The sequence below is a fragment of the Olea europaea genome, chromosome 11 (assembly GCF_002742605.1).
Source record: "Olea europaea var. sylvestris chromosome 11, O_europaea_v1, whole genome shotgun sequence".
Taxonomy (NCBI): Eukaryota; Viridiplantae; Streptophyta; class Magnoliopsida; order Lamiales; family Oleaceae; genus Olea; species Olea europaea.
The window spans coordinates 15,137,746-15,163,385 of NC_036247.1; the positions used below are offsets into that span (position 1 = coordinate 15,137,746).

The window sequence follows — 25,640 nt, forward strand, 5'->3', positions numbered from 1 at the left end:
TGGGAAATCATCCGAAACTATTATAACTGAAGAAACCTATTGATCAACGAAGTTCAATAAATACCTACGTACTTACTAGCTGCTGCATAACTTTTTTCTTCTCTCTGATTCAAACCCACGCCTCAAAAACCCTTCAACTGCACAGTAAACTGGGAAGAAGAACAGAGAAAATGGTAAAATTACACAGATGTAATGTACTGTGAACTACAAAAAATTCTGCAGAGTGAATTGAAGATTTCAAGTAAATTATATTTGGGAAATTAAGACAAGTATGAAAAATCAAGTAATTTTGGAAAGTGAGACAAGAATTATACCTACTTATCAATTAAATTCCATGATTATGAGCCATTAATCACTCCCTGTGATTTTTATTAAACGGGGCATGTGCCCACAGTTAAGTACTATGGAAAAAATCTTGCCTTTAGAGTAGCCTCGATGAGTTCGCAAGATATTACTTGAACGAGGGCCTGCCATTGGGTGGCGAGTGGAGTGGGGTCTGATTCTTGGTTCTAAGTCTGAACTGTTGAAGTAGTGCCTCATGTCTCTCGTGGCCCATGTTGTCTGTATGTTCCTAATCGCAGTCAAACTACATTTATTCTCATGTCGTTCACTCAGCCTAGTCACTGCCAATGGGTTAGGTAGATTTTTAGCAAATAAAGTAATGAAAGTTTGGTGTGTTGGCTAAAAGTGGATGAAAGTTGTTCACGGAATGAAACATGTGATTAAAAATGAAGTTTGATTAACTTTTAACACAAAGTAACTGTATCAAACAAGCCCTAAAAAACTTTTCCAGGTCGTAGAAAGGATGATGGAGTAATGTCGTGTGAAAAGGAGGATGGACGGTATGTGATTCGTAAACTATTTTTTTTGGGAGGAAAAATGATCGAAAAATAAGTATTCTCTAATTTTGTATCGAGGGTTGAGAAGAAATCGTGGACGTATGATTGCACATAAATGTTTACACTAAGTTTCAAGAGGCTCAAGAGTTTTCTAGGACCAAGTCAATTCATGAATTTATGACTTGTGATGAATTGTTTGAGACGATAATAACTTAATTCATTTTTACTCCACTTCTTTTTGCGATGTTCATAATTACGTGAAGTTGACTAATACAAACTCTCAGTAAGGTGTGAATAAAATAGCATGTTGAAAAAGGATTTAAATTTTTGGCTTCAAATTATTTATAAGAAAAGGCTTAATTTTCATTGATGTTATACGTATCGGTTTTGCTGCACTTACACCATGATTGAAAGCTTTTTTTATACTCCTTGACATGGAGCATAGTTTTATCATTGATTTTAATAATACTTATTGAAATTAATTACCTTGATTTTGACACCTCGAAGGGTATCAAACTGGCTCTACACTATGAATATACAACTAGCTGAAATATATTTGCATTAAGTTATGAAAATTACCTAAACCCCTAGAATTAAAGATTAGTTTTCATAAATAAGGGGGTTAAGTTAAAAATTCAAATTTCAGGTGTTAATTATAAATTATTAATTTAATATTATATTAAATAAATATATTACTAATAATTCAACCCACCCAACTAATTCCTAACTCTTACACCCATCTATACCCACACCCACTAGCTCTCTCTCTCTCTCTCTCTCTCTCTCTCTCTCTCTCTTATTATATATATTTTGTATATCTATCAATGGCAACCACCAATCTTGGCAGCGCTGAGTCTCTGACGGTGATTCACATTGTGCAAAGAGTCGCACCGCCAACAGAAAGAGGACATTCTAAGGTGAGTTTCCAGCTACTAAAGGATCTAGATCTACTGTCGAATCAGTTCGATGCACCGGTAGGAAGTCTAGAAGAGATAGGATTGGATGACGATCTGTTTTCTACTTATATAAATATGGAGAAGCTCAGTGTTGAAGGTGGATCTGATATTAATCTTTGTTTTCGACAATGAGGATAATGGAAGTGGTGGTTCTAGTGGGGGGTGTTGGCTAACGGCGACGGTGTTGGTAGATCGAGGCATAAGCCTATTAACTCGGTGGATAGTTCGAGTCTTGTGTTTTCTAAAATTGTTAGTGATGGTTTCGTTGATGGTGTGATGGCAATGGTGGTGGTTGGTGTTTTATTGAAGGTGTTGGTGGAAGTGATGGTTGTTGTGAATTTGAGGTGATGATAGACTTGAGTTGAAGGTGGTAGTGGTGGTGCATTGGAGTCGTTGTGGTGATTAGTGATTGTTGATTATGGTGTTGGTATTTGATGTATGCATATTTGCTTATGGTAAACCTAAGTGATCACGTGTTTATTGTGACCGTGTGTGTTCAATTTCGTCGTCATTGTGACTGTCTGTGACTAGATTAACAGTGAGCCACAAATTAGACTGACCTGGTCGCAAACGATCACATTGAAGACAAATTTGGTCACAGTCAGTCATATCTAACGCAGGTCATTAAAGGTAGTTTTTATGGTTGTGAATTTGAGTTGAAGGTGGTAGTAGTGATACATTGCAGATAATGTGGTGGTAGATTGTGGTGTTGCTATATGGTGCGTGTAGATTTGTTCGTGGTGACCAATCTGTATTAATTGTGATCAATTATAGCTTGGTCACGTACCGTCACAATCAATATTGATTTGGTTACAAATTGTCACTTATAACACAGGTGTAGTCACAAATAATAAATCTGATCACAGATAATACTGTTAATCACAAATCCAGTCAACTACAATGTACCACTATATCTACCACAAATTCTAAAAAAAAATTCTATAGTGAGGGGTGGAAGGGTGGAATGGGGTATATAGAGAGAGAAATTATTTTCAAATTTTGAAGATTTTTCTACCTAAGAAAGATAGGGTGGGATATTGATTTCATGGGTTGGGGTGTAATCTCCAATTTTTTTATGTATTTTCTGCGTGTTGGGGCAAGGTAGGGTGGTTCCATTAGGGTGGGCGTAATTTTCAATTTTCAATTTTTTTTTTATTTTCAAGGGGGCGTGGTGGACGGTGTTGGACGGGGCGGGATGGACGGAAGGGGTGGGTGAGGGATATTATTCATTGAAATATTATTAATTTGGCGGGGATGGGATAATCAATTTCAATTAATTATAGATATTATACATAATTAATTAGAATTAACACCTGAATTTTAAATTTTTTTAACAAGTTTGTTAGCTTTAAAATTTGATTTTTATATGTATGAGTTACGTATTGTTCCTTTAAGTTATGGTGCAGCGAGATAGGGGTAATTGGATCTTCGATCCTAATGAAATTCAAGGAAAAAAATTCTTCACGACCTTTTTTTTTTCCGTTTCATTTTCATTAATTACATTATCACATTTGTGTATTTGAGGAGGAGAAAAAAAAGAAAGAAAGAAATTCCATAGTTAATTTTATTTGGGAAAATTACATAATCCATGCTTATCAAGATCCATTTTCAAAAATAAAATTTGAAAGCTTTTTTTTACAAAAATCAGATAGCAAATTAATTTTTTAATTTTAAATAATAATATTCTAAAATTAAATTAATATATCTACCCACCCATCCACTCATCAATACCTAAACAAATTTCCTCTCTCTCTCTCTCGACCACCCAATAGGAATGAGCGCCGTAGAACGATGAAGCCGATGCAGTGGCATGAGCGACGGTGCTCACGGAACGGCCGTTGCGCACGGCTGTTGCGTATCAGGGGTTGCCTATCAAGCTTCTCGCAGCGAGGAGTACCTTTAAGATACAGAAGATCGAATCGATGGAGTTAGATGCTAGGTCGATTTGGATGGTGGCGCTGTCGGTGTTGGATAGAGCAGTATGAATTTTTGATTTGGATGCATTTTTGGTCGATTTGGGTGTGGACCTTTGGTGATGGATTTGGCGTGGGAAGAAGGTTTTGGGAGATTTTTAATAGTTAAGTAAAATACTCGATTAGTGGATCTGGAGAAATTTGGGTTTATTTCTAATCAACCTCTATTTTCTTTTCATTCGGTTTGCTGTAGTGTTGAATGTTGGTGGTGTAGTTTCCATTGTGGTGGTGGTGATTGTGGTGAGGTAACTATTTGTTGGTGAAGATGGTGGGCGAGCTGTGCCGAGCGGTAAATGGACGATCTATGGTGTATATGTGCTTGAGGGATTTTTTGGGTGGGGATGCCATGATGAAGCTGATCGCACTCAACCACTGCAGATGATGGCGCTATAGTAGTTTCAGATCTCGTCGTTGTAGCAGCGATGACAATGCAACAGCGATGGCTGCAATTGCAACTTCAGATGGCGGTACCTATAAGGTCTGTGTTTGGGTTTTTCCGCTGCAGCGATGAAGCGCTTATTGTGAGTGGTGTGGTGTGTTTTGGTGATTTGGTGGCACGAGTTTGAACTAGTGGTACTGTGTGCTGTTGCATGTGATTACACGAGTTGGTGGCTGTGGTGTTGTGCAGGTGATGCTGTTGTGGTCAGCGGCGATGCGCTGTGGTGGTGGTGGTGGTGGTAGCAAGTCTGTGGATTCTTTGGTGTGGATGGGGGTGTTGGTTGGGTGTGGTGTAAATAAAGATAGAGGAGAAGGTGGTGGTGGTGGTGTGCTGTAGGTGGTGCGGTGTGCGGTGGTTCTGGAGACGGTGGTGAGGTGATGGTGATTCTGGAAACAGTGGTGTCCAACCATTATTGTGTTGTTGTTGTTGATGATGGTAGTGGTGATTATTGCGGTGGCGCTGATGGTGACGGGTGGGGTGTTTGTAATCAGCTATTTAGTTGATTTGTGACTAAATATTAAGTGTCTGTAACTAAAAAATAATTAGTGACCAATAAATTGTGACCTGTGTGACCTATAGATAAAATGTAACCTGTAATTTGAATGATCTGTGACCTCGAAATAATATGTAATCTACAAAACTTTTGATTTGTGACCAAGAAATAATCTGTGATCAATTAATTTGACAATAAGTTATCAGTAAATAAATCTATGACCTATAATTATGAATTTGTAACCATGATTTTATTATCTTTATTTAATAACTATTTTTAATTAATTAAATGCATACTTGATTTTTAAATTTTCAAACTATTTACCTGATTTTTGAATTAGTTAAACATAACACCTGGAATATGATTATTTTCCCATTTTATTTACGCCAAATTGGGTCAAATTGGTTAAAGCTCAGTTTCGTTTTGGATTGGGTTGGTTTGGTCCATAATAGAACTTCAACCAATTTGTATGGCCTTCATCCGTTACAAGCCCATGTAAGTGAACAAATCTTAAAATTTCTGTTTTAAAGCCAAAACGCTTGGTTTGCTAAAAGTAACAACAGGCTGCCCACTTAGATTATCAAGGGGTAGTCTTTAGAATGGTTGAAAAATTAGTTCTATTTTTCACAATGGCCTTTATAATAGGAAATACTATTTTATCCTTATCTTTTAATTATTAGGTCTTTCAGGATTATATCTTACAATTCTTCCAATTCTTCCTAATTTCTCTAAATATTCTCTGTATTTTGATAATTTTTCGAAGATTCTAGGTTGATTTTTTTCAGTTATATATCCTAGAACTATTCCTTCTGAAACTTCTTCTTCTATATTTTTATGTTTAGTTATAATATCTTCTACCTTTTTTATTTCTCTGCTCGTCCTTATAGAATCAAGTCTTATATTATGTTTACAATAATAATCTATATCTCGATATATTTTTTCAAGTTTTTCTTTGCCAACAGAAAATATGTCTTCGAATTTTTCAGCTAATTTAAGTAAAAACGAAATATTTTTCTCATCTAAATATAATCTATTATCATCATTAGTAGTGAATGTGGATGCTTGTGAAGTATTCATCAAAATTAACCAAAGCATAAGCATGTAAAAGCGAGTAAATAACTTACAGTAATCGAATAGAAGTAAACATGCTTTCCGTCCAGTATGCTCTTCTAGATGCTTTGCATGTAGTTAATCAATCTTCTAAATTAAGTAAAAGTTTAAAATGTTTTTTGGAATCACTTGGGTCCACAACTGCTTCGGCAAAAAACTTTTCAATTAAGGTTGCATTTCTCACTCTAGAAAACTAGCCGTGTTTCCACAGACGCTATCTCACAATATCCAGAGTATCTGTTTTCATCTCTATTCAGACTCTTTTCAAAATCAAGTCCTTACTTGGAACGAAATTTTAAAAGATAACTCACACACAAGGTGCTACGATTTGTTAGAAAACTGCATTTTTTCCCTAAACCATTCATCAAAGACAGGTATTTTGGCATGGCTAACATCCATTCAAAATCAATGTTTTGAAAATCTTTTAAAATCTTTATCTGTACTGCCGAGGAATCATGAGAAACTTAACGAAATCCTTTTATGAAAGTTTTGTTAAACATAACAAACTTCACTTTAATATTCATAAATTGAAATAGTACATGCTTACAATCTATATTTACATACCTTTGGTACTGACCTTATGAAGTTTTAGAACTCCATAAGCGATTACCTTATTACAAGCTTTGCTATCTTCTGACTATCTAATATTTTCTAAATACAAGTGGTGTATACAAATTACAAAATATTTGAAATGTGTTTCTTCAGAGTGTTTTAGAGATAAGTTATTTCGAAATATCTTCCATTCTCTTCTTGCCCCCTTTTATAGAAGGTTTTGAGAGTCTTATATTGACAGTTGTATCCTCCTTTCTTTTCGTGGGTAGCTCAATAGTCTTATCTTCACCGATTCCTCCGTTATCTTCTTGCTAGGTGGACCTCTCCTTTTGAAATTATTTGCCTTATCTTTAAATTTGTCTTCCACTTTTGACAAATGGTAGGTGAGTGATCACAATTATGGAGACTTTCTTGCATTATTTTCTGTCTTTTAGTAGCCACCGTTTTTCTTTAATAAATCTCTTTATTAAAGTAGTGATAAAGGGTCACTTTTGTCACTGTCACTTTTCCATCTTTGAATCAAAGAATTCTGCAGGAAATTCTTCACTGTTGAGGGATGCTTGGCTCATATCTTCTACTACGCAGTATTTAAAATGGTGGTCACTGTAATTCCAGAGTAGTTTGCATAGTTCTTCCGCCATATCTTCTTATCCATGTACTTGGTTTGAGATAATTGAGGACAATAAATGGTCAAGATAGCATATATCTTCTTCCTTTGTGGTCATCCTTGCATTGGAGTAGATTATATGGTCTTCAGATGGATAAATCCATATTTTTTCTTTCTCAATAATTATCTGGGTTACGTGCCCAAATATTTCTTTGTACCCTTTTGCTCTTCTGTAGGGCATCATATTTATAATATTTTGATATCCATTTTTAACAACCTTTTAATTGGTTGGTAAAAAATGTTGGTTTGTAAGTCCCATTTTGATAACATGGAATGATGGATGCATATATTCAAGAACGGGATCACATTTCATAGTTGTTGAATGGAATCTAATGTATATGTTTGTTGTCTTGACAACTTCAGTATATCTTTTAACAGCCTTCTTGACGTTGGTTGGAAGCTGTGCTATTTCTTTGAAATCTTTGCTGGGATATATACAGAGTATATTTCCTATCTCAAAACAGTTTCGTACCCAGTTGATTGGTGCTCCTGGATAGAAGTTTATCTTATTGTATTTTGAATAGTGGAGAGTCTTCATCCACTTTCCAATCTCCAGATACCAATCTGATAGAACATTAAAAATAACAATAAAGAATATGACTTCTTCATGGTTATCTTTTCTGGAAAATTTTGCTTCATGGCATATTTTGACAATATCTTTTGGGTCTATTTTTTCAATAGAAAGTTTAGATTTAGTTTGGCTCTGTAAAGAGCTACTTTCGCTTTTGATAGTTTAAATATCTTCTTTACCAGTAATAGGTTGAAGTATTCCTTGTGAAGGGGATCTTATTACCTTCTTCTTTTTCCTTTTATCCTCAGGGAGAGCGCTAGTATTTACTGGTCCCTGTGAAGGGATACTTGACTTGGTACAAGTTACTTCTGTCTCAAGGGCTATATTTTTTCCTCAAAAGTTATCTTGGATATTTTGAATTTGTGTTTCCAAATAGGAAACTTTTATCTCAAATATTTGGACTTTCGTCCTTAGTTGTTCTAGCTCCATCACTGCTGAGATAATCAGGAAGAAAGTTAGTTTTACCTTTTATATATTCAATATCAAATTTGAAATATGAAAACCATATTTGTATCCTGATAATATATCTATTGGTAATAGATGAATCAATGTTATTTTTCAAAAAAGCTTTAACTTGAGTATTATCAGTTCTAATCAAGAACTTTTTTGGTAATAAATAATCTTCATATTTTTGAACTCCTCTTTTTACAGCAATGAGTTCTTTTCTGTTCGTCTCACATCTAGTTTCAACTTCTTTGAATGTTCCTGATGGATAACCTGCAAGTATCTCGGGACAAGAACAATTCTTTTCACATTTATATTTTTTATGATTCTTTTTAACCTTTAATACTGCTCCCCAGAAATGATCTGAAGCATCAATTTCAAGAATAAAGAAATCTTCTTCCTGTGGAATTATAAGTTTGGGCAATGCCTTTAATTCTTCTTTTACCTTTTTTATATTTTCACAATCTTGTTTTTCCCAATATCACATTATATTTTTCTTAACTTTGGAAGAAAATAATTTTTTAACTTGGCACAATTTTCAATGAATCCTTCAACATAATTCAATAAACCAAGGAAGTTTTGTAATTGTTTTTTATCTTTGATTTTTTCAGGAAATTCTTGAAATTTTTCTCCAGTGTGAGATTGCAATTGCAATTGCAATTCTCCTTCTTTTATAAATAATCTTAAAAATTCTATTTCTGTTTTAGTTATTTCAGCTTTCTTTTGAGAAAGTGTAATATCATATTTTTTCATAATATAACAAAATTTCTCAAAATGTTCAATAAGTTCATAAATATTATTTGAATGAATAAGTAAATCATCTACATATGCAATACAAAAATGAGTAATTGGTTTAATTACCTTATCTATTCTTCTTTGAAATATCTGTGTTGCATTTTTCAACCCAAATGACATTACATTCCATTCGTATTGTCCTAAAGGATTGAGCGTACTAAATGCAGTTAATGATTTACTTTCTTCTGTAAGCATGATTTGCCAAAAACCTAACTTATAATCAAATTTTGAGAATATCTTTTTATTTTGTACTTGCTTAATAAAGGTGTCCTTATTTGGCAAGTAATATCCATCGAATTTGGTAACTTCATTTAACTTTTTATAATATATCACCATCCTGGCTTTTTCTCTTTTTATCTCGCTATGTTTTTTAATCATAAAGGCTGGGCTGCTATGTGGACTTTTACTAGGCCTAATTAATTTGGCTTCTAACAATTCTTTTATTTGGTCTTTAAATTCCTTTTGGTCATCAACACTATATTTCATGAGTTTGACTCTAACAATAGTGTCTGGATTGGTTAATTCTATTTTTTGTATTTACTTTGTCCGTATTTCATTTTTCTAAGGGATTTTCAGAATATATTTCAGAAATTTCTTTTTTCAATTTTTCTAACCTATTTTCTATTGTTATTTTTAGGACTGTAACTGGTTTAAATTTTTCTGTACTCCAACATCCACCACGCTGGGTTGAGGAACTCTAATGGTTTATGTCTCTATATGCTATTGTAACAGCATTGTTTATCTTTGGTGTAAATATTTTGTGTCCACAGGGTGTTGTGAACATATATTTATCAATATATTGTGTAAATGGTGCATATTTTAATAGAAAATTTTGTCCTAATAAAATATCACATCTAATTGTATTTGACATATATATTGTATCAACGAATACTTCTCTAAAGGAAATTAGAAAAGGTACTTGCGTAGCATATTTGCTGTATACTACCTTATTTCCACCTGTTGTTGTAGCGGTGACTATTTTCTTTGAATTATATTTCCAGTATTCAGATGGTAGTACATTTGGTAAACATAAGTTTATTGTACTTCTTGTATCTAAGTAAGAATGAAATTTAATTCTACAATAACTTTTTATATTGAGTATAATTTCAATATATAAACTCATGAGATTAGTACTAATTACTTTTTCCATTATAACAATGATTTCATATTTTCTTCTACTCTTGATATAATGATTGGATTATCATCAACTGTTATTTTTAAATATCATTGGCATATTTTATAAGGATTATATTTCTCAAGAAAATTCATTCCTAGTAGTATAAGTGAACGTTCAACTCCATATAATTCATCTTTATATAGAATTATTTTTTTAGTATATTCTTTCTGATCCTCTCCCATAAATATAAGAGGGAACTTTACATATTTCCTTATTTCAAGATTATTTTCTAAATAATCCTTGAATATATAGGGTTCTGACATTTCAAATTCTATTAAATGACTAACAAATTTAGCATTTACATGACTTTTAACTGCTCCAGTGTCAATGAGGACAAGAAGATTCTTCTTGTAGCCTTCTTGATTTACATATCTTGTTTTGATATAATATTGTGAACTTGATGGTTCAGCAATACTTAATTTCTTGAGTTTGCTTATCTTAGAGTTTTATCTAGAGGGAAATCTTGCAATAAGATTATCTCCTTCTAGGCTGACACTATTTCTTCTTATCAGTTTTCCTTCAAAATTAATTTCTCTAGCTTGTTTGTGGAAATCAAGCATTATTTGTTCTGGTATAGTGACTTCATGTTCTTGGTATTTCCTAGGACGTATATATTGTGCTAATTCCTCAAAATCTTTATGTATGATAATATTATCAGTTATTTTTCTTAGATTGTTACGATGGCTAGTACTAAAAGTAAAAATTGATTTTATGCTTATACTAATATAGCCTTACTTTTTCGTAACATTTTTAAATTTCCAATTCTATAATATAGATTGAAACTTTGGTCAATATTTTCATCAATTAGCGATATTACATAATTTGGTTTTACTGTAAATATTATCTTTTAATAGACTAAGTTTCCTACAACTGTTCCTAATAGAGCATCTATAGGATCTTGTAAGATTCTGTTGTCCATACAGTATATTTCTATTGGTATGTTCGTACCTTCTCTAAAGAATCCTTTTACCATTATATGGACTCCTTCTATTTCAACACATTTCAATTTGTTTCTTATGTTTTTTGAAATTTTGGATAACTTTTGTTTTACCCATTTTTTTGTAATTATAGGAATTCTTGCTTTTCTTATAATATCTTCTATATTGATAGACATTTCTTTATAATTCATACTTACAATTGTTTTATTTACTCTTGATAGTATTCCTAAAAATCATTGTTGGAATACATCTTTTTCTTGTAGGTCTAATATTTTTTTTGGTTATTCCTTTGTATTTTTTAATATCAAAGGTAATTTCTTGATTTATACCTTCTATCGAGTTTTCAACTTTTTCAGTTGTTTCTACTTCTATTTCTAAATCTACTTGTTGTATCTCTTGATTCATGTATATTATCTTCTCATAATCTTCCTCTGATGAGGATGTATCTAATTCATAATGCTACTACATTCACTACTTAAATCATCAAAGTATTCAATTGGTTCTATTTCACTATCTTCTTGGAATCTTTTATAAATTCTGAGAGTTTTTATATTCTGTCCATCTTTCTTTTTAGGATATTGTGAGGCAATATGTCATTCTTCATTACAGATGAAATATCTATATTTTTTAATATTTCTTGATTTGGATTTTTTATTTCAATTTCTTTTCTTAAATTTTTTGTAGTTTTTGAATTTTCTTTTATATTTCTTATATAGTTTATATTTTTTCTTATGGTATCCAAATTGTTCAATTTGACCTATATTTTTGTAACAATACAAATAATTCTTTCTTATTTTATATGTTTTTTTACTCTCAAGAGCTTCTCTGTATCACATGTCTATCATTCTTTTTGTAAATTCAATCCTACTTCCAAAACTATCTATTTTTACTCTTTCCTCTTCTCCTAAAGGTAGTAATTTCTCATATTCTTTTAATAACTTAGTTCCACATGGGAATGGAAATTTTGTAAAATAAAACCTTAACATAAGTTTATTTTCTTGATAATCTCTTTGGTTTAATATATAGTATAATTCTTTAAATTTACATGTATATCTTTCTAATTCACACATATCACATATTCTTAAATTTTCCATTGCTATCATTCCTTCATTATATTCATCTTTTTTTCTTTTTTCTTCATTAGAAGCATATCTATCTCCCAAAAATTCTGTTCTTAAGACTTTTTCAAATCTTTTTAATATTTCTTGTATATTTTGATTATTTAAACTGTTCCTATTATCTAATACTTCAGTTCTACATTCTCCATACTTTATTCTTCCTTTAATAGTTTCTGGTAACTTTCTCCATCATTCAGAAACAATTCCTTTGAATGTATGTTCTATAAATTCAAAAGTTGTACGTCTCCCATTTATTAAATTGTATCGCTAAGTCTGTACTTTTCATCCATATTTCAATAGCTTTATTTTTATCTACATATTCTAGATCTAACCATATTCTCGTTGTGTGGATTGGTTCATTGTAAGATTTCATTGGATTTGTTTCTTTTATGGACTGTTTTTTTATATTTCCAGTGTATCTCTTTTGTGTTTTCCTATATTGATACCGTCCTTAAGAGGTATTGTAGTATAATAAGGATAATCGTATTCTTCATCACTACTGAATTCTATTTTTATATTTCGACTTGTTGATGGATTAGTATTCATCTTTGTATTTTTCATTTTTTTCAGTTAATTCTTCTAACTGTTTTTTATATTCATCATATTCTTCACCAGTAGATTCTAAAATTTTTTGTTCTAATTCTTCTACATCTGTAATCATATATTGATTTCTTCATATTTTTTCTCTTTATTATTTTCTTTTTGTTTTATCCTAAAATCTCGAGGTGGATTAATTATAATTCTATCTTTTCTTTTAAGGTTTTTATCTAAAAGAGCATTTCCTACTTGTAGATTATGTTTTAAATTTTATAATATTTTATATATATTCTCAAAACTTTCATTTGTGGTGTTTTTAGGTAAGTAGGGATAACTTGGTTTTTTATGTTTTTCAACTTTTTTCAAAAATTCTTCAATTATATTTTCTTCATCTATTATGTTCATCATAATTTTAGGTTCGTAACATGACTCTGATACCATTTCTTTGGAGCGTGCAGTGGAGGCGTTAAAATTTTGAATCCAATTAAATTTTTCATAAGTATTTATAATATCACAATAGAATTATAAAATTCACTACCTTTTGTTAAAACCTTTTCTTTAATAATTATATTTAATTTGTTAATTCTTCTTTCTAGTTTAAGAATTTGTTTATATATATTATTTTCTATTTTAATTGCTCTATTATCTATATAAACATTTTTATATTTTAATTTTGGATCTAAATATTCTGTAAATAAATTTTTTAGATCTTCTTTTAAATAATTTAATTCATTATCTGTTGCATTTCTTAGATCAATAAAATTTTATATAATTTTTGGGTTTAAATTTATTAAAGATTTATGATCTATATTTCTTTGGGGACTTAATCGAAGATTTTTATATATTGTAATGACTTTGATTACAAATTCTTTATGAAGGGTATTTTTGAAAAAATTATTGTTCAAATGTTATTCTTCAAATGATTATATTTTTTTGGTGTAATATCACAATTTGCTATTCTATTTAGACTGTTAGCACGTATTTCCTCGATTATCAAAGAAAATAAAAAATCAACTCACAGATCATTAACTTTCTTTGATTTTAATTTTCTGATTAGACGGAGACCTCCATTGATTCCTTTAATGGCGTCGTTTATAGCTTCGCGTCAAGTATCCAGTGGATCCAGGACAACGTCGTTTCTGGCGGAGTCACTGCGCTCTACTGCAGCAAGCTTCAGACGGTATTCATCGTCGTTCAGGGAGGAAAGGGACACTTTTGGTCCAATTCACGTTCCCTCCGACAAGTCTTTACTCTCTCTTTCTCTCTGTACTTTTTATAATCACTTATTTTCAGCTATAGCTTTCTTCTCGTTTTCGGTTCTTTGAATTTTACTTTTTTGCAAATTTTGGGAATATAGGTTAGTTTATTACGAACTTTAGCTGAATAACTTATAATCAGATTCCTAATATGCTGTGTAATGGATAATAATTGAACAAAAAGTGCTACATATGAACCAATAGGTAAAAGAGCACGAGGGTCGATGACAATCCACTGAACACGGTATATATATATATATATATTCTTTGTATGTGAGCGTGTGGAACATTGCAATTTAACGTTTTCAAGGAGTATTTCTAACTGTCTATCTGATTAGTATTGTTGTGCTATTTTCACAGTATTAATTATTCGAAATAAGCCCAGTCTCAACATATCAAATATATTATTTTTCTGATACTATTCTTAAAGGTTTCTGCTTATGAATATGACCTTTTGTTGTAATTGGGAACCTTCAGATTTTGGGGTGCTCAAACTCAAAGGTCCTTGCAGAACTTTGATATTGGAGGCGAGCGAGAAAGAATGCCCGAACCAATTATACGTGCATTTGGGATTCTTAAAAGGTGCGCTGCGAAGGTAGACTATTATTAATTAACTCAGTTTTTGGCAACAACGTAGACTGGACCAACATTCTCTTCATTTTGTTTTATATTCTTTGTCTGGTGTATCTATCCCATCTGCCATACTCATATTATTGCTTTCTGCTATCCGATCCACATCCCTAATGCAATGCATGTAGTAGTACACAGAACAAAGAGAAAAGGAAAAAAATTTAGGTTTTATATGAGATGGTTTCTTCCACCAGCGCAACCTTCTGTCAGGAATAAGTGTCATACTGTCCTTTAATTATTTCTCGACAAATTTCTGTTCTGCACACTTTGCACAATACAAGAGTCATATTTCTTTGATTTAATGGCCATCTTGTGGCAATTGTCATACTTTGCAGGTGAACATGGAATACAGCCTCAATCCATCCATAGGAAAAGCAATTATGCAAGCTGCCCAAGAAGTTGCTGAGGGAAAACTAAACGATCATTTCTGCTGGTGGTCTGGCAAACTGGAACTCAAAGTAACATGAATGCTAATGAGGTATTCACAAGTTCATGAAGTTTCTAGTCAATAAAGTTTATTTCTTTTTATATGTTTGCAATTGCACCCTGTTTCAGTTGCTTGGAATTAATAATACAGTTCTTTGTTGTGTGTCTTTTACTTAGTTTGCAATGCAATCTGCATTTTGTGACTTTTGGCATGTTGTCTTGCTAATTGAGGGAAAATGTGTACTTAAAAAACAAAAATTGTGGTTTCTGGTATATCTATACACTACACCAGGTCAAGTTTCTTTCTTGGTAACATTACGTTTTTGTTTAAGATAGAGGGAAGAATGACGAACTTGGTTCCGATAGATTGGAGAAAGGAGGTGGGGACTCAATCTTAAGACCTCTGACTGTCGAAACCAACCACTGGTGGTTTTCTGGATATCTTTTCATGTCCATGACAATTGTTTCTACTTTCTCATCCCTTTATTTGCAACCATGTAGGATCAACTGTTCAATGTCTCGTTTCATAAGCACTGTGGATTGGTTTTGCTTTTCTCCCTCAGTTTATCATATCTCCTTTTTATAAGCGTCCTTGGACAAATTATAGCTGGTATCTCTTTTCAATTAATGATCATTTACCAATTTTTCTCTGTTAGATATAATGTTGTGCGCACTTCATCTTTCAGGTTATTGCAGATAGGGCGGCTGAAATTCTGGGTCACAAGCCTGGTGAAAAGTTTGTGCATCCGAATGACCACGTGAACAGATCACAATCTTCTAATGATACATTCCCCGCTGTAAGCTTCTTGCCGGATACCATTGTCAAGTTCCAGCAAATGACCATTTGACCTGATTTCAAGCTTTTTATTTAAATCATTTCTAGTTATTGATTTTCCCCTGTTCCTGTGTATAGGTAATGCATATTGCAGCCGCCATAGAAATAAATTCAAGATTAGTGCCAAAATTAAAACAGTTACATACCACCCTACACTTGAGTAAGCTGTTTATCATCTTTATTTCTCTACGTGATAATTAATGTGTCTGCTTCTTATATTCTCTTCCCTTCTTTACTGCAAGCCTCTTTAAGTTATCAGGCAATTTATGCATCATTGCACAATGTTTTGGGCTGTGGTATAGCTTTGACTTTCCTCTTATTAGGTTCTATTTCTTTACCATTTTCTTAGCTGGTTTATTATGATTGTTCTCTGGTTTCTGATGTGATGTTAAAAAATTTCATTGGATTAGTTAATAGAGTTACATTTCTTATGAAAAAAATTACCAGGACCTTAAACCAACCCAACCCCCATTAAAACAAGGCAGTGAAGTAGTTGAACTAAACTCAAAAATATTTGTATTTCTAAACTTGTCACAGATTCATCTGCCATATTTTATGCCTTGAAATTACTTCCAATTTTTGAAATGGTGTTGATCTTCTAGTAAGGGAAAAATTTGACTGATAACTTCGATTTGGCTATAAAAACATAATGAACAGAGAATTGAACTTAGTTGTGAAAAGCTATCTTAAAGGTGCAAGGCGTTGCAAGACACCAGAATCGCAACACAAGAATCGAGCATCTGTGGCACTTGCTGGTATTAAGTGAGGCACTATTGGATTCTTATCTTAGTTCATAAAAGCTCGCTTTCAATATTATAATTTCATTCCGTTTTCAGAGCTATATGAGGAATCCTAATTCGATGATCAGGCTTATGAATTAGCATTTATGGTTTTCTTACCTGCGTTTTGAAAGGGAAAGGTTCAAAGTTCAAACTATTGGTTGAAATTGCATCTGATTATATACCATATAGGGAGTAGGCAACGACATAGTAGTAAAATGATGTCTTTATTATTAAAGCAATGACAAGTACTAAGTTATTTAGGTTCTGATGATATGCTTTTCTGTTGTCATCCGCTACATTTTTGGTTGTGCCTGATGTAGGACGCTTTCTTATGTGCTGTCATTAATCATCATAGTAATACTTCTGTTATTCTTTTGTTCCTTGCATAGATATGCAATAATAATAATGTTTGCTTTGGGATTATACTCCTTTAGCTTTCAGCGGGTCATGTAAATCATGTTTTTACAACGAAATGTCTTTATTGTCGGATTTTGTCTTGACATACTTGCATACTTTTCTCATCATTTGACACTTTTATAATAGTTTGCTATGTTAGTCTTGAACTCAAAGACATAGTTAAAATTGGTCGTACGCACACACAAGATGCAACACCTTTGACACTTGGACAAGAATTCAGTGGATATACCACCCAAGTAAGCTCTTTAGCCAATACCTTTGAAAGATTGATCGTTCTCGCTTGATGGAGTTGTTTTTGTTGAATTGTAAAGGTTGCTTAATAATTTTTGTCCTATAAATATATAAAGATATTCGTTATGATTGCAGGTAAAGTACAGAATTGATCGGGTCTTGTGCACCCTTCCACGTACGTATCAGGTTCACTCCTTACCTTTGTATCCTCCTACCTTTCTTTCTTTTCGTATCTCCCTGCAGTGCTAAGAGTTTGGAGATAATTCTGCAGCTTGCGCAGGGGGGCACTGCTGTAGGGACTGGATTGAACACAAAGAAAGGGTAAGGAATACAGTAGTTTGTTTATGCTTGTTCCATGTTTGACACGTATATTTGCATTGTTTGCTAGAGGAAGAAGTAAAGGTTCTGAAAATAAAAAATTGCCTTCGACACATCCTAAGTTAATGTTAATATGATTAATTATTATAACTAAATTTATTTATATGTAATACATTAGTTTTAAAGTATAATTTATTTATTTATTGAAGTTAATAGTTCGTTCTTTTATTTGAGCAGTAATGTAAAAGTTCATTTCAAAAGAAGTAAAAGTTTATGCATAAAAGTGAAAATGGTGACTAATCCCAAAATATTTATTTATAAGTAAATGGTAAGTTCTAAATCAAATAACTATTTTAATCAATAAAAGTTAAAAATAAATAAGTTACTTATTTTGATAGAAACATGAGAGTTATTTTACATTTCTGCTTAAAATTAAGAAAAAAGTAAGTTAATTAAATATATCATTAGGGAACAATTAAATTTACTTATGAGTAAATAAGTAAATTTTAAAATAAACTAGTTAATCAAGTACAAAAAAAATAAACAAGCTACCTTGACAAGAGGGTAATTTCTCAAAAGTAGTAGAAAAGTAAGTAATTCAAACGTAAAAGACTTCACCCTTTTAAGCTTACAAGAAAAATAGTGCTAAATTCTTACATAATATCATTTGTGCAGTTTTCTAATATCGGCTCTATACATCCCATGGGTTAAGCTAGAACAGCAATGCTTATACATCCCACAGACTATTTTTAGCTTTTCAAAACTCCACTTACTGATTCACCAACTGTTCTTAGATTTTAAATCACACCTAGAGTTGGCCCTTTTTTTGAACCTCATTTCTTAAAACTCATTTTTAATCATATATTTTATAGGATTCACAACTTTTATCAAATTTTCAATTACATATTTCATCCACCAAAATCTACAATATTTGATTTTAATTCAAACCAACTCGAGGCTTAACTTCTGTAGTCATGATCCTGTTTCAATTAGGAACAATCTCTAGGAAGGTAACAACCGTACTACCTAAGTTTTATGCATAACTGTCAAACTTAGTCCATCCAATTATATCGACAATACACGTACAATCGGGATTAACGGATTAAACACCAGCCAAAATCTACTGAACTTCTTGCTTTCAAACCCTAAACCAATAGTTACACAGCGCAACATTTCCCTCTAGTCTTGTCAACATTTCTTGCATAGATTGTCTAGAGCCGAATATCAATTGCAACAACGAAATTTAAGTTCAACAACTTCCAAGTGAAATCTATTTTTAAAGTCCCATTACGAAAGATGCAAGTCCCAAAAGATGCTGTCTAACTCGTAGAAATTTGGCTCTCAAATCAGAATAGATCTCCAGCAGGACCAAGATCAATCATACAATAGAAAAATAATCCATTTTCAGAAGATACCTGAGTAAAAGACAAGCTTTATCTAAAGAAGCAAATGCCAACAGGGAAATTTAGAGAGACGATAACTCAAATCAAAATATGACAAACTAGAATGACGTATTTCAATACTCCTTTCGTCTAGATATAGATAACATAGTTTTATATGAAGATAACAACAAAAAAGGGGGAAAACAAAGTGCCATACTAACAAAAACAGTGCCATGACATAAAGCCACCAATCCTTAAAAGTTGCCATGATAAATATTTCACTTCTTAGCTTTCTTACTTCCCCTGCATTGAACATTTAAGAAGGTCAGAGCACAGTTGCAACTTGAAGAAGGGATTGCAGGATATTCAGAAATCGCTTACTGTGCTGGCTGGGTTGCAGGGGCTGCTGCAGCTCAAGGTGGTGGCCCCTGAAATAGAAACAGCAGAAGGAATTTGACCAATTAACACAAGATTGAAGCTCAAATACAATGACAAATTTCAGTGTCTTATTTAAAAATGGTTCTTTATAATCCCCGAGGGTGTTAAAAACATATCCCAAGGTAAAGGAGAATGTGCACAATTGGTTAATGTCACATAAAAACATATTAAGTTCTTCTCCAAACCTAGAGGAGACAAAGCCTTTGACATGCATGCACACACATATGTATGCTAAATAATTGCACAGGCAATTCATAGTCCTTATTTTTGTTTGAGTTCAAAGAAACTGCTGCAGGACAAGCCAAAAAATATCAAAGTTAGAGCTCGAAGGGAAAACATAATCACCTGGGCAAAACGTTCCTCTCTCCTTGCTATCTTCCTCTCCCTACTAGCCTTGTTCTTCGCTCTCTTAGCCTCAAACTGATCAGACAAGGTCTTCTCTCTGGCCTTCTCAGCCTTAGACTTGTGGATGCTCTCCATCAAAACACGTTTGTTCTTGAAAACATTTCCCTTCACCTTCATGTACATGTCATGATACATGTGTTTGTCAATTTTCTTCGACTCCCGGTACTTACGCAACAAGCGCCTGAGGACTCTCATTCTTCGCATCCAAAGCACTTTGGTGGGTAATCTGGCCTCTCTAGTACCCTTACGTTTACCTGCAATTATTTGGAAGCATATTCAAAATTGGGCTTGTATTCTTCCCTTCCCAACAAATAGCTTAACTAAACTGAGGAGGACAGTGCATGAAAGCACATTATCTTAACAATAAACAATATTATAATTTCACAGTAGCAGTAGAAATTTTCAATCTTGGTTACCAATGCTGCATTTGGGTGCAATCTGCAGACAATGTTAATTTGGGGAAATGTATAACATAAAAATCGTGACTCTGGCCTAATTTTTCAATAAAATAAGATAAAGTTGTTTATTTAATTTCATGGATAAATAAAAGGACTGCCATAAGATCCATGTATTGCTTATAACTAAATTTAATTTCTCAAACTAACAGTAGTTTGTTCTTGATCAAAGTCTAACAACTGCAATTCTAAAAACCAAAATCCAGAATTTACAAAATTCTCACAATCAGAAAACAGTACCATATCCGGAATGACGTCCCTTTCTCTTGGCCTCCTTCATTCTCCGAGCACGGGATCGTGAGTGAATCTTGGTTGGCTTCCTGATGATGAAACCATCCTTGACCAATTTCCTGATGTTTTGTCCTGCATTTCAGGTGTTGAAAATCTTTAATACCACCATTATCAGCACTCGCAACACTAGATGATGCTTACTAAATGGTGCCAAGAAAAAGAGCTGCTGATTTCAATAGTTCAGAAAAAAGTATATCAATTTAGAAACAGTGCATAATACAAATCAATAAATGGTACACCAAGCAAACTCTAGTAACTTATTCAAAATTTTCTTGACATCATTTAATTACTACAACACAGTATCGCAGTAGAGGGGTCAACACTTCACTTTCAGATATTTTTACTAATTCTGTAACACATCTCATCCTCTGAGTAACTACAAACACAATTTGCTAAATTTTCTATTCAATGGTTGAAGGTTCAGAATATAAGGCAAACAATTTAACAAGACTGATTAATTTGTCATAAGAATTTTGACGAGACTTTTTATGTAACTAAAATTTTCAAAAATAATACATAACTCTGTGTAAAAAATTGAATAGAAATCATGTTTAATAATAAAATTAACGTCAAGATTTATTTTATAAAAGAAGAAATAATCGAAAACTGAAAAATCAATCACTACAGCACGATTATTAAGAAGTTGTTAAACGAATCAAATCGGATCGGATCTTCAAAAAATGAATCCAAAAAAGTCCTTATAATAAACATAAACGTACGTAAATCTGTTTATGTATTTGTGATTGAGGGAGGAGGTGAAAGCGTACTGGAATTAGCCTTGTAGAGTTCATTGACTTCATTAGGGTCGAGCCAGACCTTTCTTTTGCCGCACTTGAGGACGCTGGCGGCAAGCCGCTTCTGTAGCTTCAGCGACACCATTTTCTCCCGCTCTCTCCCTCTCTCTCTCTGGGTATTTTCGCAGCTGTGCGAATGGAAGGAAGAGTGCAGTGCTGTGGCGCTAACCTTTTATATGTCACACGATTTGTTCTAGGGTTTGTGATCCCATTTTTTCTGTTTTCTATTTGGGCTACTTTCTGTTGTATGGGGGCTTTGGTTTTTTTATGGGCCGGATCCGGAAACTGACGTATTTAAAGCACTGGATCATCTGAATACTAGTACAACCCATAATTATCAAACTCGACCCAGTCGTAGCACTGGCTCACTGGGCCACTACTTCGACTAACAGACCAATTTTTTCTTAAAATGTGTTTGATTGCAGGCATGAAATTTATATAAAAAGAAAATAAATTTTGGGCAATTAAATTGCCTACAAGTTATTTGCTTGAAAATTGTCGATTAAATGTGTTTGACTGATTTAATTTTCTAACTAAAAAATCCTATACTTGCCCAATTTTATTGGTAGGTAGATGAAAGAGAAAGATGGATAATTACTTGAAAAATAAAAACTTAAGGTCCATTTGATTGTAAAGATGGAATTGAATTGGGTGGAAAACGAATTGAATTACCTAGAATTGTTTTCTTAGGAATTGTAAATTATTGTGTTTGATTGGTATAATTTTTCACGTGGAAAATGTTGAAATAAAAGTATTTTTTGATATTCGTTTGATTTTATTTTACATGAATATTATTAATTAAAATGATAGAATTTACTGGTATTGAGGATGACATTGGTTTTCATCGCCAAAAAGCAAAAAAAAAAAAAAAATAATAATAATAATAAATAAATAATTCAAGAAAATCATTTATTTTTTAGTGTTCGTTTGACTTTGTTTTACATGAAAATTATCAATGAAAGAGAAATCATTTTTTACAATAATTCTTAGAATTTGTTTCTGTTGCCTAAAAAAATGAAAAAAAAATCGCTACAGTAGCCGGGATGGTGAGAATTGGAATTCCACCAAATCAAGGAATATCACAACTTCCAATAAAAGCTAGAAACCAATTCCATGGAAAATCTTGTGAATCAAACACTACATTTTGGATTTTCCACCCATTTCTATGGAATTGGGTGAATCAGACACTACCTTACTTCTCTAAAAAAATATTTTCCTTATTTTCAAGGAAAATATGATTATGTGACCAAAAATAAGAAAATGTTTTTCATGAAAAAAATATCAATTAAACAGTTAAAAATAGAAATTTGGATAAAAAATGATCTTTCATGGAAAATATTAGCAATCAAACGCACTAATGATTCAACCATTATAGGTTTGTGAGCCACTTCATCCTGTAGCATTGTGTTTACAGTAGTAATTCATTTTGATTTCACTTTATTCAATTATGCTTTTAACGTCAAATTGGTTTATGAAGTCAAGTAGTGGTAAAGGTAATATTATTCCAAACGCTTTTTAAAATGAAGAAGAAATTGATCGTGCATCTCTTGCATAAAATGATTTCAACTTTTATGAACTTCAAATAGTTCAAATTGAACAAAGACTTCATAAGCGAACTATTCCAAAGTTGGATAAGAGTTCCATCTATGAGATAGGAAAATTTGAGTTACATCAAAATTATGTCATTAAAACTCTTGAGCAAACTTGAGCTATCAAGAATTAAAATGTTCATATAAATATATTTTCTAAAGATACTATTCAATCTCATAGGAAGAAGTTCAAGTATTTGGTGTGGGATTAATTCAAATTGTTTCGACTTGGTTTAAACATTCCTATTCTCTTTATTGGAAAGAAATATTTTTATCTAAACTTTCTAAACTCTTTGCGGAGTGGGTTAGAAACGCTATCAAAAGAGACAGTGATAATACTATTCCTTATCATTATCTTGCTTATGGAGAACTAAACATTTTTTTTCAATCAAGATGGATTAGCTCTTAGTAATGATCTCTAACTTAAAGTCAAATTAAAATCAGAATGTCATAACGAACTAGGTTTGAGAAAATTGTTCCATCTTGAAAATTGAAAAGGAAAATTTTTCCTTCTCATATGAAGAGAAGATATTTCCCAAAAGAAAGAAATTTTAAAAATGTAATCCAAAAAAAAAAAAATTGTAAAAAGAGATTTTCAAAAACTTCCGATGTTACTTGTCGAAAATACAAACGAACAAAACATTATTCTAATAAATATCCTATGAAAGGAAAAAAATAATAATCTTCAATTTGATAGAGATATTAAGGTTGAATTTTCCAATCTCGTCAATTCTAGTTCAGAAGATGAATATGAGAATCTGACCATAGAATTGAACAAGTTTATCAACATCAAAAAGATTTTGTTATTGAGATTAGCTCAAATTCATCCTCTTCTTCAAGCTATTGTAAAGGAATTTTTGGATGTAAAACCATAAATGTCCTTACCAAAGAAGAAGAACTTATTCAAGAAATAATTGAGAAAATTGAAAATTTTCAACTCGAGAGATAGTTTACTTCTCTTTTGCCATCGAATTCCCTAGTTGAACCATTTAATATGCAAAGCATAATGAATTGGTTTAAAATTGAATCTTCAAAGTCATTTATTTTTTATTTAAAATCACAAATCAATGAGATGAAACATCAAATTTCAATCCTTGAACGTCAAATAAAAGAAGCACGAATTAAAGTCATACAACTTAAAACAAAATATTTAGAATGTAAATATATTCACAAATTTCCTTCATCTTCTTGAGAAGATGCTGAAATTTCTCAGGCTTATAATTCAAATTCTCAATACGAAGAAGAAAATATTAATATTATTAACCAAATTCAATTTCAAAAATGGTACTACAATATGACCATTGCGGTTAATAAAGAATTCAAATACACCTCCAAAGTCTTTATTGATTCAGGAGCCGATCAAAATTGTGTCTGGGAATGATTAATACCTGCAAAATATTTTGAAAAAAATTACTGAATGTCTTTACAGTGCCAGTAACAAAAAAACTTAATATTCAACATAAACTTTCAAAAGCTCATGTCTATAATTAAAATATTTGTTTCAAAAATATATTTTATCTTGTAAAAGATTTAGACCAAGAAGTAATTTTTGGAACTCCTTTTATTGTTCAAAGTTATCCCTTTCAAACAGATTCAAAAGGACTTACTACAAATATTTTTTGTCAATAAATATTTTTTAAATTTACAAATCTTCCATCTTATAAAGATGTTAATTTTTTAAAAGAAACGTCAATCTAAAAAAATATCAATAACATTAATTTGAAGAAGAATCATATTCCATTTCTCAAAGAAGAAATTAAATTTCAAAGAATTGAAGGACAATTACAAAAATCTTTAATAAAAGAAAAAATTCCAAAATTACTGAATGAAATTGACAGTGAAATATGTTCTACTATTCCCAACACCTTTTGGAATAAGAAGAAACATATTATCTCTCTTCCCTACAAATTTAGTTTTCATGAATCACCTACAAATCTTGCCCTATTCAAATGAACGAAGAGTTACTCGATCATTTTGTCAAAGAAATCAAAGATTTACCTGATAAAGGTCTTATTCGACCAAGTAAATCACCACTGATTTGCTTTGTATTCTATGCCAATAATTCTATTGAAATTGAACGATGTGTTCCGCGACTCTTTTTCAATTATAAACCACTCAATAAAGCTCTTCAAAATTCAATGGATAAGATATCCATTATCTAAAAAAAAATATCTTTTGAATGGATTATTTATCTTCTCAAATTTTGATATGAAGCCAGGATTTTGCCTTCAATGTTCTCATTTGTTAACATGAATGAAATATTATGCCATTTGGTCTTTAAAATGTTCCTTTAGAATTTAAAAATAAATAAATAAAGGATGATATTTTCAACTCTTTTAAAAAATTTATAATTTTATACATTGATGATGTTCTTATATATTCAGAAATTATAGAACATCATTTCAAACATTTAAATACTTTCATTTATATAGTCAAGAAAAATAGATTAGCAATTTCTGCTAAGAAAGTTATTCTTTGTCAAATACGCATTAGGTTTCTATGATATAACATTCATTTAGGAGCCATTACTCCAATTTCACAAACAAATTTCCCGATGAAATCTTAAGCAAATCAAGTTTGCAACGATTTTAAGTTGTGTCAAAAGAGAGAGATAATATTTGTTGGCTTTTGATCAAGTTATATTAAGGTTATTATTTTTTTTACTGGGTTGAATGTGAGTTAACTGTTGCAGATATTTTATTATTTAAATGGTTTTTCGAAAAATGTATAGAGAATAAGTTTTTAGCGAACGTTTTTTCCTAAATTATCGTGGATGATTTGT

The 25,640-nt window shown here is 31.8% G+C and overlaps 2 protein-coding genes and 1 pseudogene across 6 annotated transcripts in view; 1 reads left to right on the forward strand and 2 right to left on the reverse strand.

Moving 5' to 3' along the window:
* The window catches only part of LOC111403557 (probable polygalacturonase), a 4,750-nt gene extending 4,277 nt beyond the window's left edge, over window positions 1-473 (reverse strand). The window contains exons 1-2 of one of the 5 annotated variants that reach the window (XM_023032109.1): window positions 319-473; window positions 77-149 (exon numbers count right to left, since the gene is read on the reverse strand). In XM_023032109.1, the coding sequence (XP_022887877.1) occupies window positions 77-88 (12 nt within the window). In that variant the 5' untranslated portion in view covers window positions 89-149; window positions 319-473. Of the gene's footprint in view, window positions 1-64; window positions 152-314 lie in introns of those variants that run through there. The other 4 variants (XM_023032107.1, XM_023032112.1, XM_023032111.1 and 1 more) reach the window with 4 other exon arrangements.
* Window positions 474-13,574: 13,101 nt separating this feature from the next.
* Window positions 13,575-17,709, forward strand: LOC111403558 (annotated as a pseudogene).
* A 1,227-nt stretch (window positions 17,710-18,936) lies between these two features.
* On the reverse strand, window positions 18,937-21,459 carry LOC111403559 (60S ribosomal protein L19-3). Its single transcript, XM_023032113.1, has 5 exons — window positions 21,243-21,459; window positions 20,425-20,547; window positions 19,670-19,983; window positions 19,268-19,314; window positions 18,937-19,189 (listed from the first exon to the last, which is right to left on the reverse strand). The coding sequence occupies exons 1-4, from the start codon at window positions 21,352-21,354 to the stop codon at window positions 19,300-19,302; spliced, it is 564 nt and encodes a 187-aa protein (XP_022887881.1). The 5' UTR covers window positions 21,355-21,459; the 3' UTR covers window positions 18,937-19,189; window positions 19,268-19,299.
* Between the last annotated feature and the right edge of the window lie 4,181 nt (window positions 21,460-25,640).